The sequence below is a fragment of the Carya illinoinensis genome, chromosome 6 (genome assembly GCF_018687715.1).
Source record: "Carya illinoinensis cultivar Pawnee chromosome 6, C.illinoinensisPawnee_v1, whole genome shotgun sequence".
In the NCBI taxonomy this organism is placed as follows: domain Eukaryota; kingdom Viridiplantae; phylum Streptophyta; class Magnoliopsida; order Fagales; family Juglandaceae; genus Carya; species Carya illinoinensis.
This window is the reverse complement of record NC_056757.1, coordinates 28,865,790-28,884,399: the sequence shown is the minus strand read 5'-3', so window position 1 is coordinate 28,884,399 and position 18,610 is coordinate 28,865,790. Positions and strand designations below refer to the sequence as shown.

General features: G+C 36.1%; 1 protein-coding gene across 3 annotated transcripts; it reads left to right on the top strand.

The window, feature by feature from the left end:
- Positions 1-8,829: 8,829 nt before the first annotated feature.
- LOC122313454 lies at positions 8,830-17,154 on the top strand. Of its 3 annotated transcripts, none has more exons than XM_043128482.1 (6): positions 8,830-8,994; positions 11,663-13,430; positions 14,504-14,614; positions 14,858-15,007; positions 15,706-15,866; positions 16,081-17,154. In XM_043128482.1, the coding sequence occupies exons 2-5, from the start codon at positions 11,673-11,675 to the stop codon at positions 15,850-15,852; spliced, it is 2,166 nt and encodes a 721-aa protein (XP_042984416.1). In that variant the 5' UTR covers positions 8,830-8,994; positions 11,663-11,672; the 3' UTR covers positions 15,853-15,866; positions 16,081-17,154. The 3 variants fall into 3 exon arrangements, with proteins under 3 accessions (XP_042984416.1, XP_042984417.1, XP_042984415.1); XM_043128483.1 differs by lacking the exon at positions 16,081-17,154 and having other exon boundaries at positions 11,663-13,187; positions 13,323-13,430; positions 15,706-16,058; XM_043128481.1 differs by lacking the exon at positions 16,081-17,154 and having other exon boundaries at positions 15,706-16,058.
- Positions 17,155-18,610: the final 1,456 nt, after the last annotated feature.

Below are 18,610 nucleotides of genomic sequence, written 5' to 3'. Positions count from 1 at the left end.
GACATATCCAATTTTATTTCAATGCTTCCTTCTTTGCCTTTCTTTCTAGTCTTCATGGTGTGCAAAGATTCATAAGCAATCATCATATTGTCAGTGATGAGCCTCCTAGGTACAAATACACTTTAGTCGTTGGATATAATGGAGGGCAATACTTTTTTCGACCTGTTTGCCAGCACTTTTGATACAAGCTTATAAAATATATTATATAAGCTAATTGGTCTAATATCACTAACAACAAATGGATTATTCACTTTTGACATTAAAGCAATATAAGTGAAATTAATACATTCATCTAAGTTTTTCCCATTTAGAAAGCTTAAGATAGCTTGGCATACCTCTTCTCCCATTGTGTGCTAGTAAGTTTGATAAAAGCAAGCTCCAAATGTAACACCCCGGTCTCGAATGAGGTCAGAGAGTTACCAATCGTCAACTAAAATCATATATCATAGTATATATAGATAAAATCTCCAATATCTCTATTACACATAGATCTCATTGTTTTAACTCAACTACTTCAAATAATTAACTAGGAATACTAAAAATTCTTAATATAGATGTTACCATCTCAACATAACATGTCATCAGAACAGAACAAATATATTGAATAAAATTCTCTAATAAACATGACATCCTTGTATGCTTAATCCCCTATGCTTACATAGCCTTATTCATGCTTTCTAGTCTTGAGCATTAGCTAAAACATCCAAACTAAAAATATTGTGGAGATAATGGGCGAGTTATCAACAACTCAGTAAACAAAGCACATATCCTAGTATGTAAACATGAGCCTTTTCGGAATAGAGTAACAAATCATTTCATTTTTCAATATGCAGATCTCAAAAAGGTTTCATCAAATTATCAGAGCGACATTTCAAACTGTTTATAATAAAAAATCTTTTGGTATAACATGATCGAACATCTTCATTTTATCATATCATTTCATATCGTATCGTATCGTATCGTATTATATCATATCACTATATCATATCATATACCATATTTAACCTCCATGTTAGGGTTTTGCTTAGGGGTCGCAATATGTGACACGACCCGTTAACCCAACACGAACACGACACGATAAAAAAGGGTTAGGGTTTAGGCTTAATGGGTTCGGGTCAAAATGGGTTGACTCGTTAAGACACGATTGCTTAACGGGTCACTAGCGGGTCAACCCGTTAAGACCCGTTAAAAAAATTAAATTTACATCTATATCCTTAAAACTAAAATTCAAAAAATTAGAAACCCTAACCCAAAAACAATATCCCACCATTCCAATTTCTCATTTCCCACGCCGCCCCCCCCAACCCTAAGTCCCTAACCCAAAAACAATATCCCATCATTCCAATTTCCCATTTCCCACGCTGCCCCCCCCCCCCCCCCCCCCCCAAACTCCCTTCAGATTTTAACCCAAAAAAATCTGTCTCTCCTCTTCTCAAGCTGTTGCCAGCTGTCTCTCTTCTTCTTAAGCTGTTGCTGGTGTGTCTTGGTCTTCAACAGCGCAGCAGCAGCAGCGGCACAACCTCGACCTCTTCTCACGCTGCCCTTCTCTTCTTCTTCAACCCATGCAGTAGTGGTCCACGACCACACCCAGTGGCACACGGTGGCCAGTGCCACACCCACTTCTCAAGCCCACAGCCACATCCAATTTCAAAGGTAGATTTTTCAGTTCGGGATTTTTTTTTTCTCTAGTTTTTCAAATCTCTAGTTTTTTTTTTCGAGGGTCTTCAATCCTAATCGATCTGGATCGGAGCTGCATGCTTCTATCAGATTTCAATTATCTTGGGCACAAGACTGCTTTACATTAAAATTCCAATACTTTGTACCTTTAAGGCTTAAAAAGCAGCAGATACATTGCATTTGAAAATACTGGGCAAAAAGAGAGAGAAACAGTAGGGGGATTCAAAATTATAAAAGCAAACAACCAAGAAGATAGTAGATGGCTCGAGTTGTACAAGCAATAAAAAGGAGCTGCAGCACCAGCAACTTGCACTTAGCTATAAGAATTAGTACTGGGCCTGGACTGTGTTCTTTTTTTTAGTAGCATCAACAGTGGGAGTATTACCCTTAGAGGTTGAATCTCGAAGGAATGTAGAGTCTATGCCTCTGGTTCGTTGAAGGCTTGGGAAGCGGTGAAGCCTGCAACGGAAGGAACCTACATGCGTGGTAGGAGAGCATAGAAACATATGTGGATTTGGTAAAGGTTAAAGATAGAAAAAGGATATGAGGGCGTGAACTCCAACAACTCAAGATTATTTAAGATAATTATAGATAGATAAGCACTATCTTTGGACTTTATGTCCTCTTTTCACGGGTGGTATAATTGGATTCCATTAACCTCCAACTTCATTTGTCAACTTTTGTTATTTAAATCTAAACACTATAATGAAAGATATTACAAACATGAAGTACAATTAATTTTATATGTTTTTCTTTCTTTCATTTTAGCCGATAATTTAAATAATTGTTCTTGTTGTTTGTTGTTATCAGATGAGTGAGGTAGAAGAACAAAATGAAGATTTTGTTGATTTAGACCCATTGGATTCAGAAAGTTTTCAAAATGAGGAGGCTAAAGGAAAACGAAGGAAGCGGTTAAACGTGTGGAGTTTTTTTGAAATGGTTCCTGAGTCTGAAAAAAATGATGGCAAGCCACGAGTTAGGTGCAAGTTGTGTGGAGTTACTTACATGGCTGCAAGCAAATATGGAACCAGAAATATGAAGCGTCACATTGACACATGCCCTAGGAGAAGTTCATGAGATATTGGTCAGTGTTTGTTGGTACAAAATAGTGGATCCGGATATGTTTCAGTAGGTAATCTTAAATTTGATACTAATGAATATAGAGAATTGTTGGTAGCCGCTATTGTGAAGCATGAACTGCCTTTTAGATTTGTTGAATATTCGGGGGTGAGATCTTTATTACAATATTTGCGTCCAGATATTCCAACTATTTCTAGGAATACTGCCAATGCTGATTTGGTTAAGATATATCATCGAGAAAAAAGAAGAATTAAATATCTTTTAAATGATTCTCCTGGTAGAATTAGTTTGACATCTGACTTGTGGACTTCTATAACCACTGATGGTTATATGTGTATTACAGCACATTTTTTGGATAAGAAATGGGTCTTACAAAAAAGGGTTTTGAACTTTTCTTTCATGCCACCACCACATAATAGCATCTCTTTATCTGAAAAAATTTATAACTCGCTATATGAGTGGGGAATTCAACACAAGATTTTTGCATTGACTTTAGACAATGCTTCTTCTAATGATGTTTCAGTAGAATTGTTAAGAACTCAGTTGAATATTAAGAAAGCTCTTGTTTGTGATGGTGAGTTCTTTCATCTTCGTTGTTATGCTCATATTCTTAATTTGGTAGTGTAAGATGGGTTAAAAGAGATTGATCATGCTATCCAAAAAATTCGTGAAAGTATCAAGTATGTGAAAGGATCACAAACAAGGAAAGTAAAATTTTTAGATTCAACAAATCAAATGTCTTTGGATAGTAAGAAAGGGTTGAGACAGGATGTTCCCACTAGATGGAATTCTACTTATCTTATGCTTGAGAGTGTTATTTTCTATCGTCATGCCTTTAGCCATTTGAAGTTGACCGATTCCAATTTTAAGTATTGTCCATCAAATGATGAGTGGGAAAAAGTAGAGAAAATTAAAGGTTTATTGAGTGTTTTTTATGAAGCCACTTGTGACTTTTATGGGACAAAATACCCTACAGCCAATCTCTACTTTCCAGCAGTGTTTTTGATTTATTTTACATTAAAGCGGCACTATGAGGGTGAAGATGATTACATGAAGAGAATGTCTTGTCAAATGCTTACTAAGTTTGAGAAATATTGGTCTGAGTTCAATGTGTTGTTGGCTATAGCAGTTATATTGGATCCTCGATACAAGTTTCATTTTGTTGATTTCTCTTATACAAAGCTTTATGGAGATTGTTCTATTGAGTTTATGAATGTTGGGACCAAAATGACATATCTTTTCATGAAATATAGTTCTTCTAGTGTTCCCACATGTTCTACCATGACTTCTGAAAGTAATATTAATGGAGTGGAAAGTGAGTCCTCAGTTAATAAACAAGTATTTCAGGTAATATCAAATAATATTTTTTGTTTAATGATCTATATTATATTGTTGTTTCATATCATATTATCACATATCATTAAGAAACATTTTTATTTACTTTTTATGTACATGAATTTGACTCATTTAGACATGATGATCCTAGTGCCCATTTGCACAAAAGTCAATTGGATCTTTACTTGGATGAACCTAGGGTAGATAGAAATGCAAAGATTGACATTTTTTCCTTTTGGAAAGGGAATAAATTTCGTTATCCTGGTCTTGTTTGTGTGGCTCGTGATATTTTGAGTATTCTAGTTTCTACAGTTGCTTCTGAATCTACTTTTAGTGTTGGTGAACGTATCATTGATCAGTTTAAGAGTGCACTAAAATCAGATATTGTTGAAGCATTAGTCTGCACAAAAAATTGGTTATATGGCGATGAACAAGGTAATATTATTTTTAGTTTATTTAATAAATGATTGTAATTTTTCAATACAATAATATTATTTGATATAAAATTACTGATGTCTTTTTTTTAATAGAAATACAAGAAGTTAAATTGGACGAGTTAACTGAAAATGTAATGGAGTTGGAGATCAACAAGGGAAAAGAGGATGCTCTACTTCATTCTTCAAATTGTTTTAGTGTTTATTCGTGTTCATATTTGAGATTGTATCGTTAATATGTTTAGAACGTGTGTTTTGTTTATTATATTTGGGATGTAATTTTAATATTATTACAAAGTGTGTGGAATGTGGATGATATTTGTGGATCATATTTGTGTAACATATTTGGTAATTGGTACTAATTATTAGGATTTTAATGTTTGTATTTTTATTATTTGGATTTTAATTCCAGACTTGTTGTTAGCTTACAATTAGTAAACATGTCACTAACGGGTTGAAATGGGTCGGGTCGTGTCGTGTTAATTTATTTTTGTTAACAGGTCATATCGTGTCGTATCGTGCCGTATTGTGTCAATTTAATTTATATTTGTTAACGGGTCATATCATGTTGTGTCGTGTTGACCCGTTATCTTAACGTGTCGTGTTCGTGTTGACCCATTAACTATATGTACATGCCTTGACACGACATGAATACGATCCGTTGACACGATTTGATACTCCTAGTTTTGCTATCCTCGATGGCCAAATTAGACAGTATCAGAATGTGAATCTATCCCTTGTTCATTCTAGGAGCCCCAAGAGTGCACACAAAAAAGAACATGTAGAAAAACCAATTTCTTTTCAAAGTGGGTGCACTCATATTAGAGATGTTGGTACCAACCATATAATAAAATCAGAATTATCGTATCAGAATTAAAATGTCAAGCCAAATGTTTTTCAAATGCCGCATCATATCAAAACAGAGTACTGAATAGATTCATATTATTTTCACATAATCAAAAAAAATTTAGAGCATCTTCATATAAATTGTACAAAAATTCCAGATTTTATATTCGCTCTTTTGCACAATTCAAAAATAGCATACCAAAATATTACTTATGTCTATACTAGTCATGTCAGAAAATACTTTTTCTTTTATATCGATTTCATGAGTAATGAAGAACATATAACTACGGTTGTTTTCACATTTCTTTTTAAAACATAACATGCATTTTTTATTTATTTATAAAATCAACCACATTTCATTTTCTTTTTATACAAAGTCTAGTATATAAAACTCGCTTTACCTGAACTTTTAACTTCTCTGAATTTTCTCACATAGTGCCAATGGGTTTCAATCGTCACCTATAAATAATCATATAACTTGTGTAAATTTTCAATAGAGCACATACTTCGTAATTAAAACTTAAGATATAAAAAAAATCTATATTTTCTTAATGTCTAAAAAAAGTCAACGGAATCCTAAAATATCGTCCATTCCAAAAATACTTTGATTTTCATTTAATTTCTCCAAATAATTTCATGAGTAATTCCTAAAATCATATTAACTCCATAATATTGACATTAAAGTCGTAAATCTAGTGTTCATGTGTCCAACTTTAATTTTTTGAACATCGCCTATTTATGATATTCACACTTAAAATCTATTTTCAACCTAGCTCAACTTAAAATACTATAATAGTTTTCTAATTACACTAAAACCTAGCCCAACTTAAAAAATAAAAAAAATGCATGTTTATACCAACTCACACGGAACCAAGCCTAGCACAAGTCTAGAATCCTTTCTCATGGTTTACATACCAAGGGCAACAAGGTATTTGAACTTAAAAAAATCTACCCTTATTCTAAACACTAGGGGTAACGGTTTGCACCTAAGGCTGGAAAACATGGAAGGGAAAATAAGTGTTGGGTGGTAGAGCTTACTAAGAGGAGAAAGAAAAATGGTAGTGGGTGGCTGAGCTGAGGTCGAAGCTTCAAGATGGAGAAGACACCATGGGCGACAGAAACAGTGGAAGAGAGTAGAGGTGCCATTGGACTTGTGCTGAACTAGGTGCATGGTGGTGGTGGTTATCCGTGGTACATGCTTGTTGCTTTGTTTTGGGTTGTCTAAAACATGGGTGTTTTTGTTTTGTTCACACTGGCCTGGCTTGGTTTAGCATGGAGGAGCCTAAGGCCTTGTTCTTCCAGTGAGGAGACAATGTGGCTGGTGCTCCATGGTGTAGGGTTTTGTAGTTGGCGGGGAAACGATGCTCAATTGAGCTCTTGGTCTCTCTGCCGGGTTGCACATCGGCATCAACTGGCTCGTGGTGCACGTGTGGCCGGTTTACTATGTGATGGTTCTCGGTTTGGTTGCTGGACTTGGAGAAGCATGCAATGCTGTGAGCTTCTCGTGGGTTGGGGAATACGGCTTGTGGCTTGGTACAACGAAGACTGAGGGTTGTTAGTGTGAGGAGTACGACGGCTAGGAGTGGGCTTTGGTGTGGATGGCAGCAACATGGGGCTATATCACGGTAGCATCTTGATGCATTCGGTGGCTAGCAACATGTTTGGCATGATGCGGTGGGGTGCAGGACAACGACATGATGCTTGGGTAATGTTTCTACGATGGCTTACTTGAACGTGGAAGGCCTGGTGGTGGAGATCATTGTGCATCAACTATGCTAGCCTTCAACACACGAGAGGGATAGAGATAAAATGATTAGGGAGAGCAGTTGTTTAGAGAAATAAGGACATGGGTAACAGAAAGGAAAATTGTTAAGGAAAATAAAAGGGAAAGGAAACCGTTGTGCGGTGAGGGTGATTGGAAGGAATGTGCATAGTGAGAAGTGGGAAAAAGAAAGTGACGGGGATGAGAGAAACTGAAAGCCAAAGGGGGGAAAAATTTTACTCATCCAATGACGCTGTTTTCTCAAGAGGCTGGTATCTTCGTGGGTCGGGCCAAGTCATGGGACTGGGTGTTACATTCCGTGTTACATTCCAAATCTATCAGGACCTAGTGACTTTAGTTGTACCATCTACTGTAATGCTGCTTCCATCTCTTTAGTTGTGAATTCCTATTGCAGATCCATATTCATTTCATTGGTTATTTTCTGCTCTACAGGGGTAAGGCAATTTGCTATCATTTTTCAAGATGGGTTTGATGAGTTGATTATATTATGGAAGTACTGATTAAAAGTTGCTACAATCCCTCCCTGCTCAATCATTGTTCTTCCTTGTAGATCTTTAACTTGCTATATCTGATTCTTTTTTCTTCTTTGACTTGCACAAGCAAGAAAATACTTTGTAGTTTTATCACCTAGCCGATACCAATTCATTTTAGCTCTTTGTTTCCATTTGATATTTTCTTGCTCAAGAAGGATACCGGCTTGATCTTATAAGGCTTTGATGGTGGCACGACATTGTGGGGGTGCTCATTCAATTGTTCTTGCTTGAATGCTTTGGTAACCACACCAACATCCCTTTCATTTGATCTTACTTTCTGCAGATTCCAATTGGATGAAGTCCCCTACACCCATGAAGTTTGTTTTGCACTATTTTGGAAGGATTATGTCTAACAATATTTCTTTCCTAGGTTTCATTCTATCATCTTCCAACGCCCATTTAACTTAGTATTTGAAAGTACTCTTCTTTTTTCTCTTTGCCACACTTTCTTTAGTCATTGTTAAAAGTAGTTGGTTATGATCAGCACATCTGGAAATTAAGACTTTTATCTCCCCATTTCCAAATAGTTCTAACCACTTTAAGTTAGCCACACTCCTGTCTAATCTCTTCTTAGTAAATGTTTCATCCTCATTGCCTATTGCAATCTTCATGGGAACTTCTTAGCCTTCCATACCAAATCAAACAATTTGTTTGCCTCAAGCATTTATGAAATCTTCCATAAGTTAAGAAAGCACAACTTAGGATGACAAGAGTGACTTAATACATTTCCAATGTTTTTTTTACATATGAATAAGAATTGTGTAATAAAAAATAAAAAATGAAAAAAAATGATGAAAATTGCACAAAAGAAAAAGAATAAATTTTAATATGAATTCGATTTATAAGATCTAAATTTTAAAATTTATCTTACAAATCAAATTATAAAATATAAATATTTACTTGTGCTCTGTACAATTACTTGGAAATAGAATTTTTCAAAATTTATTCTCCCAATTTCACCCTTATATCCAGAAATTTTACATAATAAACCTTTGGAGCCCAAATGTCGGTAGTCAACAAACAAATCCCCGTCTCATACGTCCGTGAGGCTGGTTGTCACAGTCGGCGTCACGCGATACTTCCCCAAAATGTAAAGCGGACTGCCCACAACACCCGAGTATCTTCCAATCGTATAACATCGTTCATTCGTGTTTATTGGGGTCATAGTTATGTTCGAATTAGGGTTTCTCTTTTCTTACCAAATTTTCGATTTTTGTAACCCTCAATTTACGCACACGCCCCGCTCTCCTTCTCTGATTTTGGTCTCTTTCGAATGCGAGGAGTTTCAGGCTTCTCCTTGAGAAAGGTAAGCTTCGTTTCTGGTTGTTACTGTGCGATTGATCCAAGAAATCTGTATTCGATGTCCGATGTTCGAATTCTCACTTCTACTTATGTACTTGCTTTTTTTGTTTTTTGTTTTCCTTTGGAAAATTGGGATAATTTTTATAAAAAAATCTGGATGATTATGAAGATGCGCGCTTTGAATTTAACTCCAAGCTTGCGGTTAGGCTTCTAGTTTTTCCTTAGTTCTCGTGTGGGTGTTTGAATTCCAATGTTGTTTTTATGTTTTATGGTTGAGATATATTTTCGAGGCCAAAAGATTTGGTTCGTGTTGATGAAGCTGTCCTTTTGTGTAGCTATCTGAATTATTTGGTTCCAACCGAATATATTTCCTGTAAGTGTTTTATGAGGGTTACCTTTCATAAGTTTCTTGCATCCATTCTCAGGCTACGCTTATTTTCTTAATTCAATAAAAATTTATTCTTACTTATTAGAAAAGGTGTATTATGAGGCCGGATTTTGAAAAGAAACTATAGGGCGATGAACTAGTTTCTGGGGGAAAAAAATAAGAAGGGGCATCTGGAATCATGTGTAAAACTGAGCGTTAATTGAACAAGTGTAAACTTTCACCATCATGCTTACCTGAATTCACTATTTCTGTTTTCTGTACGTAAGCATGGTAAATTTTTATGACTTTATTGCCGAATAAAGGTCTCTACCCCTGTTCTTTTATGAAAAAAATTAATTATTTGATGGGAATCAGTGAGAATGGAGTGATAAAACCAAGAGTTATCCTTATGGCTTGAGATGGCTCAGAAGTAAAGATGCTTATGCTTGATCAAATTTTATGTGATGAGTTGCTTAATGAAAGGAACTGTATGTATTCTTGATAATTGTGATCATTGCTTGCTCTTGATATTTTTTTTGCTCGTGTTCCTCTATGGTATGGAAACCATTAGTTTATAGGTTATAATTTTCCTACATCCTACTTTTTCATGCCCAAACTAACCTCAAGTGTTGTCTACTACATCGAGCCCAATCAATTTGGAAATTTCACCCGAAACCTCCTTTGATATGCATAAACTAACTTTGTAGGAATCCAGACTTCATCCGAGCACCACCTTCCTCTTGCTGTCTGTTTTTTATTTTTAAATTTCAATTTATCGCTCTTGTAAAAATGATCCATCTTCCACAACACAGTAGCTATTTTTCTTGCAAAACATGATTGAATGTCAATGGAATTTTGACACCCAAACTGCCACACTCAATTCTTAATAGGAGCTTACACTGTCTTCCAATTAACAAGGTGATGTTTGAAATTCATATCCTAAACCATTCCGAGAAAATCTTTTTATTTTTCCACATTATTAGCCATTCCAACTGGCAAAGGGAAGAGGGAGAAAATAACTTGACGAGCTAGATAATGTACTCTTAAACAAAGTCAGTCTTCCTCCTTTGGGTAGGTGGAGTTTCCTCCAGCTTTTCATCCTTTCCATCTTCAAGAAAACCTTACATCCTAATATTCCTTTAAGGATTCTAAGGTATAAAGAATAAGACAATGTTCGAGTGGAACCTATTAAAAATTATTAGGATAGGTTTTATCGGGTTTGTAAAAGTGGTGGGACCCATTAAGAATAAGTTTCAATTGAGAGTTTTAGGAGATGTTTTTATTGAAGTTAGAAGTTGCAGTGGGGCTCATTAAAAATATGAAATGGAAGAAAATTTTCTTGAGAGGCTGTTTTTGAGTTTTGGGACGTTTTTAATTTTATCTTGTCATGGAAACTGTTGATCAAAAATATTTTTTTATGGAAACTGAGGTGAGATGCTTTGATGATTGAGATTTTCTTGGTGTAAATATGTTTGGATTAAGATTAAGAAAATTTTGAGAAACTTTTGGTTCCTTAACATGACCTAAGCCTCATATTTCCAAATCTTAAAGGACTGCTACACCTCCTTGTACCTCCATTGTCAAGAAGAATTGGAAGTGGTCATTGAAGCTATTTGTGGCCTCGGCAAGGGTGCCCTTGGTTGGTACCAATGTATAAAAACCTTTGCCTCACTCAAAAAAATATGTAAGAAATGTTTGTGTCAGTCAACTTCAATAAAATGAACACTTTGACTAGGTGGCTGATTTCTACTTTTTGTGTACACGGGATACTAAAACTTATCTTTCTTGTAAAAAAAAGGTCATTGAAAAGGACAGTGAGCCACCATCTTCCATAATCGCTTTGAAAGATTTTTGACTCATTCTAAAAAGTTTTATCCTTGCCCATTAACTCAAAGCTTGGTTGATTTGAATCAAAGCAGAGGGGGGCAGCTTCATGCCTTAATCATAACTTATTAAAAGTCGTGCTTCTCATGTATACTTTCTGTGTACTTGGGCTTTGCCTATTTCTATGAATAAAATTTCTTGAATACCTATAAAAAAAAATATTAAAAGTCATGATCTAGAGGAAACTCACGGAATGGAAAAATAGATCTTCTGGAATGCTTTAAATATTGTATTGCTTGAAGTTAAAGAATTATTTACTTTTAGTAATGAATTATTAATTCTTGAAATGGATACTTCCATTTACTTTTCATATGCTGCTCAAGGTAAGATGGACATCTCTCCTGTGTATGAATATGTTGTTTGTTAGCTATGGTTTCATGTTGTTTTGAATACACATATTCTTTACTTGTGTTGTTGACAGGTAGAAGTACATGAGAGGAAAAGGAGTATCCATGGATCATTCTCAGCCTGGAACTTCTGGGAACAAGAGAATGAAAAGTGGCAACACCAAAGGAAATATTGATGATTTTGTTCTCATTGACGTTGACAGTGATCTATCTAGTAATGTTGTTATTATTGATGTTCCTGAGCCATCTATACAACGGGGGTTAAGAGGCTCTAGTGTACAGAGAAAAGAGAGAAAATTTCCGCATCAGGGTGTTATTAGCATTGATGATGATGAAAGTGACGTGATGGATCATCCTGGATCTGGTGACAAAGGTGGTGGGGAATTGGATAGTGATGCCACCTCAAGCAAAAGATCTGGTCCTGCCTCTAAGAATATGCGGAATTTTATAGATTTAGATGGTGATGAATGTTGGGTTGTCCATGAAAAAGGATCCTCATTCAGGTTGTCACAGTGCAAAAAGAAAACATACTCAGACCAATCTGCCTGCAGGAATCACTATGGTTTGTATTTCGAGGCTGAGACTGGTTCATCTGAAAGCGATTCTTCTGATTCTGAGCTTATGGAAGGTTCTTTTGGTAAAATTCATGAACAATGGCAAAAAGCTTCCTTAAAGAGAAAGCATGATATTCGCAATGGTCAATCGGGTTTAGATGATCAGACTAGTATTTCTGGTTCCCATACCGGCAATCATACCAATATTGAAGTAGATAATAGGTCAGAAAAGCACCCGGAAGTCCCTGTTTCTTCAAGTTCGAGTAGTGAGCTTTATGAAAAAGAAAATTTCTCTTCCTTCTTTGGGAGTGGTGGAGGATACAATGAGGGTACTTCTTTCAATCCTGCTATGGAAGGCCCTTTTGTAAAATTTAGTCAGAGTTTTCACCAGACATCTACTGACGATCCTCCTTTTAGCTATGACTGGCTAAGATGCAATCATGTTAATGGGTGTGGCAATGGCTTTCTGAGTGGTGAAAGAAGTCCTCAAAGGCCTCCTTTGTGGACCAATCAAAATCACAGTGATAAGCAATCTAACTGTACAAGGTCCACTCGAGAAGGTGAAATATGTGTTGATCTTGATGGAGCTGTATCGAGGGACAAAGATGGCACGTTTCCTCAGGCACCTTCTAGTTGCAACAATTTTGATGAAACACATGTAAATATTGATAGAGCTGCATCAAATGAAGCTGATGGTAGCGAAGAACTAGTTAACGGTGTTGTCAATGATTTTTACAATCAAGATCAAGGTGCTAAAGACACAAAGTATAAGAATTCCAATGAAGACGATGGTGAAAGACATGCTAATCTTGATGAATGTTTATTGAGGAAAAAAGATGAGGAGTTTCACCAGGGATCCAGTTGTAATAATATTGATGACAAAGACAAAGGTGTACTGAATTCTCGATTATCTGGTGAAATGCGGGTTGATTGTGGTGGTGCTCATCCTGAGTATGCAGATAATACTGCTCATGGAGAATCTTTCTTTTGTGACACCCCTTTGGAAGGCAAGTCAGGAGTGCATAATGGAAAACCTTTCATTGAGGTAAAATGGAAAACAGATTCTGAAAAATTATTATTTAGCAACACTCAATGCAAGGAAACCCATTTTGTGGAAGCAAAGGTGACTTATGATGTAAGGGGTCAATTACTTACTCAAGATGTCAATGTTACTCCCCAGGGTCAGAAAGATATTATCAATGAACGCGAAAAGCTCAAGGAGACTGATGAATACAAGCGAGCAATGGAAGCAGAATGGGCCTCCAGGCAGCGCCAGTTGCAAATTCAGGTTTGGCATGCTTATTTATAGCTGGAGTAGTTGGTTCTCAATGCTATTCTATTCTCTCACATGCTGTATTTACCTTTTGCTATTGGATATGGTACCATGTATTTTGAATGGTTGAATAGCATTTTGTTATTGATTCTCACTTGAACTTTTCGTATCCTGTCCATCTAGGAGGATCTAGCATGTGTATGTGAATGCATAATTATTAGCCTGGAATTGTGAAAGAGAGCACTTGCTTATGGAACAAATGGCCAGCTACTTTGTTCTTCTTATACATTTCATACACAGCCATATGGATGAACTTGTCTGCTTCTATGCCTTCACAATGTTTTAAACCATTCTGTATAGCAAGGCTTGTCTGTTACGAATTATTACCAAGCATCCATAATGGTATAATGCGCATATAACCAGCAAGGTCATATGTGGGAATTTTCACATTCTGGTAGATTGTAATTATCTATGAATATTCTATGTTTGTGTTTTTCTCTTCTGTTTGAGATAAGGCATAAATATAGTATGGAGTATTCCTTTACGTCGAAAGAATTTGGGAAGAAGTTAATGATAATGTGTTATTGTAGTTTGAAACTAGTCAGCTTGTGGTTTAACATGCCTAGACCTAGACACTACTTGGATGGGTAGTCCTAGACACTTATCTTACAATCCTTGGATGTACGATAAGCACATTGGCACATGTTGTTCTTTTAATTCAATGCTGAAGAGCTCAAATTTTAGAGAGAAAAAACAGTTGTGAAATTGGTTAATAGGAGAACCATAACGAGCTTCAGCCAACCTTAAAGATCCATCATTTGCAGTATCAATCCCACCTTTTCTTCTCCCTTTTATTTATTATTATCATTTTTGTGTTATTATATCTTTGTTGCACCAGACCCATGTCCATGTTCTTGTGCTTTTTACTGCATCTTAATGTATTTGGCAACTTAAAGATAGTTGTAGTGATCATGCAGTGTGTCATAAAGATGTTATAAAGATGGTTTGTAGGCTGTCTTGAACTGATTTTTCATTCTTTTTAATGAGCAAACATATTATCTGAAACTATGTATGTTTGTCATTTACAGGCAGAAGAGGCACATAGGTTACGCAAGAAAAGAAGAGGTGAAAGGCGATTATTGGATATGCAGAGAAGGCAACAGCAACGTGTTCAAGAAATGAGAGAGACTCAAAAGAAGGTTTGGCTTTTAGCATTATAGATTCATTTATCTTTACTTTGCAAAGCAACTCCTCAGTTATCTTTCATTTTCCTTTTCACTTGCCTGCCTCCACTTTCATATATGTTCCACATTTGACTGTATATTTTACTTAAAAAAATATATATTTCGTTCTCAACTAACTCTCAAGGATATGACTCAGTGGTTCCAATGCCTATTCTAATTATGTTTTTCCCACCACCTCTTAAATGATGCCAAAACCAGGATGAGGAAAATATGAACCTGAAAGAGCAAATTCGTGTTGAAATAAGGAAGGAGCTTAATAGATTGGAAATGTCGTGCATTGATATGGCCTCATTGCTTCGTGGCTTAGGAATCCAAGTTGGAGGCGGTTTTTGTCCTTTGTCACAAGAGGTTAGTTACATGCTCACTCACTCACATGCGCACGCACACACGCCCGCCCCTGTGCGCGCACGCAAATGTACAGATTTACATTTTTTTCGCGGAAACTTTCAGTCAGTTTTTTTTAGATTAAGATTTACAAGAGAAATGTGTTACTTTTCTCTATCGTTACTTTTAGATCTAGATGGAGAAATGTTGGGTAGACTGGCCATTTATTATAAAGGGTGCACTTTACACTTTCGAAATGCCGCCATTGTTGCAATGCATGCCATAATTTAAAAGTTAGATCTTAATGAATGGTGCACATTTTTGACAGGTGTACATTTGAATTTTTCACACTTTAGGGTACATATTACAATAAAGATGGCAGTTTGGAGGTGTAAACTGTAATTTTCCCTTATTATAATTACGTTAGAATTAGGTTTGGCACCCGAAACTACAGCCCTTTTCAGTTTTCACCGCAGGCTATGTAAAATGCCCATTGACAACAGTTTTGTGTGCCAATAGCAGAAGCAAAAACTTACTACTGTACTCCAAATACGGTTGTGTTTGAGGGTTTTTTTTTGAAATCGGTTGTGTTTGAATTGAGTTTGGTTACAATTTTAGAGAATAAAGTGACAATGAACGTGGCCACACATACACCGTATATGAAAACCTTTCCCTGCTCTCTTTCATTAATCATATTTTGATGAGAGGTAATGATGATTCAGGTGCATGCTGCTTATAAACGAGCCGTGTTAAAATTTCACCCAGATCGAGCATCAAAAACTGACATACGCGCACAGGTTGAAGCTGAAGAAAAATTTAAGCTTATTTCTCGCATGAAGGAGAAATTTGTGGCGACTTTGTGTTACTAAATACGAATAGAAGGGTATTATTTATTTTATTTATAAAATTCACCAATTTTCTCGGTTGCATTGATTATAGACTTTTGTCTCATGTTTAGTGATTTTATTTCATATGTTATTTGATGTCTTGGGGCCAGGTCCTACCAGGTTGGAAAATTATATTTGGAAAGCAAATTCCAATTTTCGGATATAATTCAATGAAATAATTGCTTTAACTGTTGTTTCTTCTCGTGGCAGCTTTGAGGTTGGAGGTGACAGCATGAACAGAGCCTAATTTTGGCATCTGCGAACTGCAGCATTGGTTCCTCCCTCCTGCCTCCCTCCCTCCCTCCCTGCCTGCCTGCTAGAAAACAGAAAAATAAACTGAGGGTAAATGATCTTTTATCTAGGGAAGCTATATTTCAATTCACCTGTTATCGTGCAGATTAGTCATTTCAAATTATTATAAAAAAAAAATTATTAAAAAAATAAAAATAAAAACTCAATAACCGACAAATCACAAGCAACAATGTTAAGAGAAATAAATTGATCTACATGCTTTTGCAAGCATTTAGGTTTGGATTGGTTACACAAAATTAAAAATTTTAACTCAATTTATCATTACAATTTTTTTAAATTCTTATACAAAATATAATAAATAATTTAATTTTTTCAAATTTTAATACAAAATTAATATTAAAAAATTATATTATAATAATATTTTATTCATTACTATTTAAAACATCTCATCTTATCTTTATAATTAAACGGGGCCTTAAAATTCAATAGCAGTCTCTTGGTGTCCACTCCCATGTTTTGGAGTGGTACTTTTGCTCTCTAGATGAGCATTTGCATTTTCATGATGGATGCTCGCCAAAGTCACAAGGTTCATGGTAGTAGACGTTGTTGGCCTAGGGGTGAACACTTAAGCTTTTGTGGTACTCATTTGTTGAGTGTCACTTTTGCTCGATAGGGGGACGAGTAGTGTTGTGCTCCACAGTGCTCCTTTGGCAGGTGAGTATTTTGCTTTCCTTTAGTTCTTGTTGCCCTCTATTAGGTTGAGTATTGTTCAGGGGCACGTACCCTTAATTTTGTTGTACTTGCCCTAGGCTGAACTCCTTCGTTCTTGCTAGTGCTCGCCATGGTGGTGGGGACTGTTTTTCCATGTTGCTCACTAAATTGGTGATGTTAATTCTCCTCAAAGGCAAGCACTTTCTTTTTTCAAGAAGCTCACTGAAATTGTGAGGCTTTACTCGCTAATTTTATGCAAGATTGATAGCCTCTTTTATTGATCACAAGGAAAAACTTATATATATTTTTTCCTCTGCTCAATTATCTCTAGTAGTTGTTTGTGAGAATTGGCCTTGCTTAATAATCCCAAGCAAGAGCATGTGCCTAGCGTATCCTATAAAGATTATTTGAAATTTGGGAAAAAATAAAACAAGTAGTGATGTTTTCAAAACGTCAAGGGAGACAAGTGTTCGGACTTAGGGCAAGGAAAGAGTGCTTAGACCTAAGGGTGTGAAAAAACTACTTGATCTATGCTTGTATGGGTGTGTCTACACTGCAGGCAAGGAAAGAGTGCTTGGATCTAGCGTAGAGCAAAGAATGCTCTTACGTCCAAGTGTCTGTCACGGCCTCCCAATTGTTCTAAGTGAGAAATGAGTGCTTGGACCCAAGGAAGAGCAAAGAATGTACTCACATCCTAAGCTCATCCTATCCAGTGAAGAAACTAGTTGATAACGACATTCGTGCTAAGGGATGATTCGGAACAAGGGTTTTGCTTGTGGTGCTCGTCTTCGTCATTAGTTGTCCAATCATTGCCATGGCCTTCTAGTCTTTTAAGCTTCCATTTCTCTTTGTTTTTCTTTTCTTTACCGTACCTCTTTATTTCTTTTTATTTCTTTTGACTTTTACGGCCTCCCACTTTTGGCTCTTTGGGCTTGAATATTAGTTGGGGTGATGTTAAAGTAAGAGGCGAACTGTCAAAATGGAGTTAGTTTCAACTTCTTCTGACACTGACAATAAGAAATCTAAGTGAGATTGTGAGGAACCAAGGAAAAGATAAAACACGATATGCCTAAGAAATGCAAGAACTGCCATGTGTTTACGTGTTTAACATGCAGACCATTTTGTTATTTATCTATGTTGCTTGGTTATGCAAATACCCTTCTGGCATAATGATCCTTAATCGACTAATAACGTCATCTTTTAGGATAAGATTACGAATACAAGTACTCTCTCTCTCTCTCGGGTCTTGGGTGCAGATCTCCTGAGAGAAACACTTTTAACTCACATAGCAGCTTCTATCATTTTCATTCCACACGAGCTTCCGATGCCTCGTTGGAGCCTTCTAATTGTGGTTTGAGATTTATACAGAAATTGTAAAATGTAGTCTTGAGTTAGATTTAACAACTTTACTAGGAGAAAGTGACCAATTTGAAATTACATGTATATTGAACAGTTAAACTATGGAGGAGAGTTTTATGCAACTAATAACCTCAGTTACGTAATTAGCTTTGGACACAAATAAAAAATAAAAAGATTACTAATTTTCAGAATACCAAGCCTCAAACAAACCAGTGGTATATTTAGTTGTTACCTGTGGTGAACATCTTGTCCCCGTTAAGTACTGTTGCCTATGCATGGTTCGTCACAAGGTTGGATATAACTACATCGGTGGTTGTTAGACAACAGAGCTTCCTCAACCAAACTTAGTATGCAATTTTGGGGTTTGTGTTCAGCACAGAATGATAAAATCCTAAGAGATTGTAATTTGTAGTGGGGA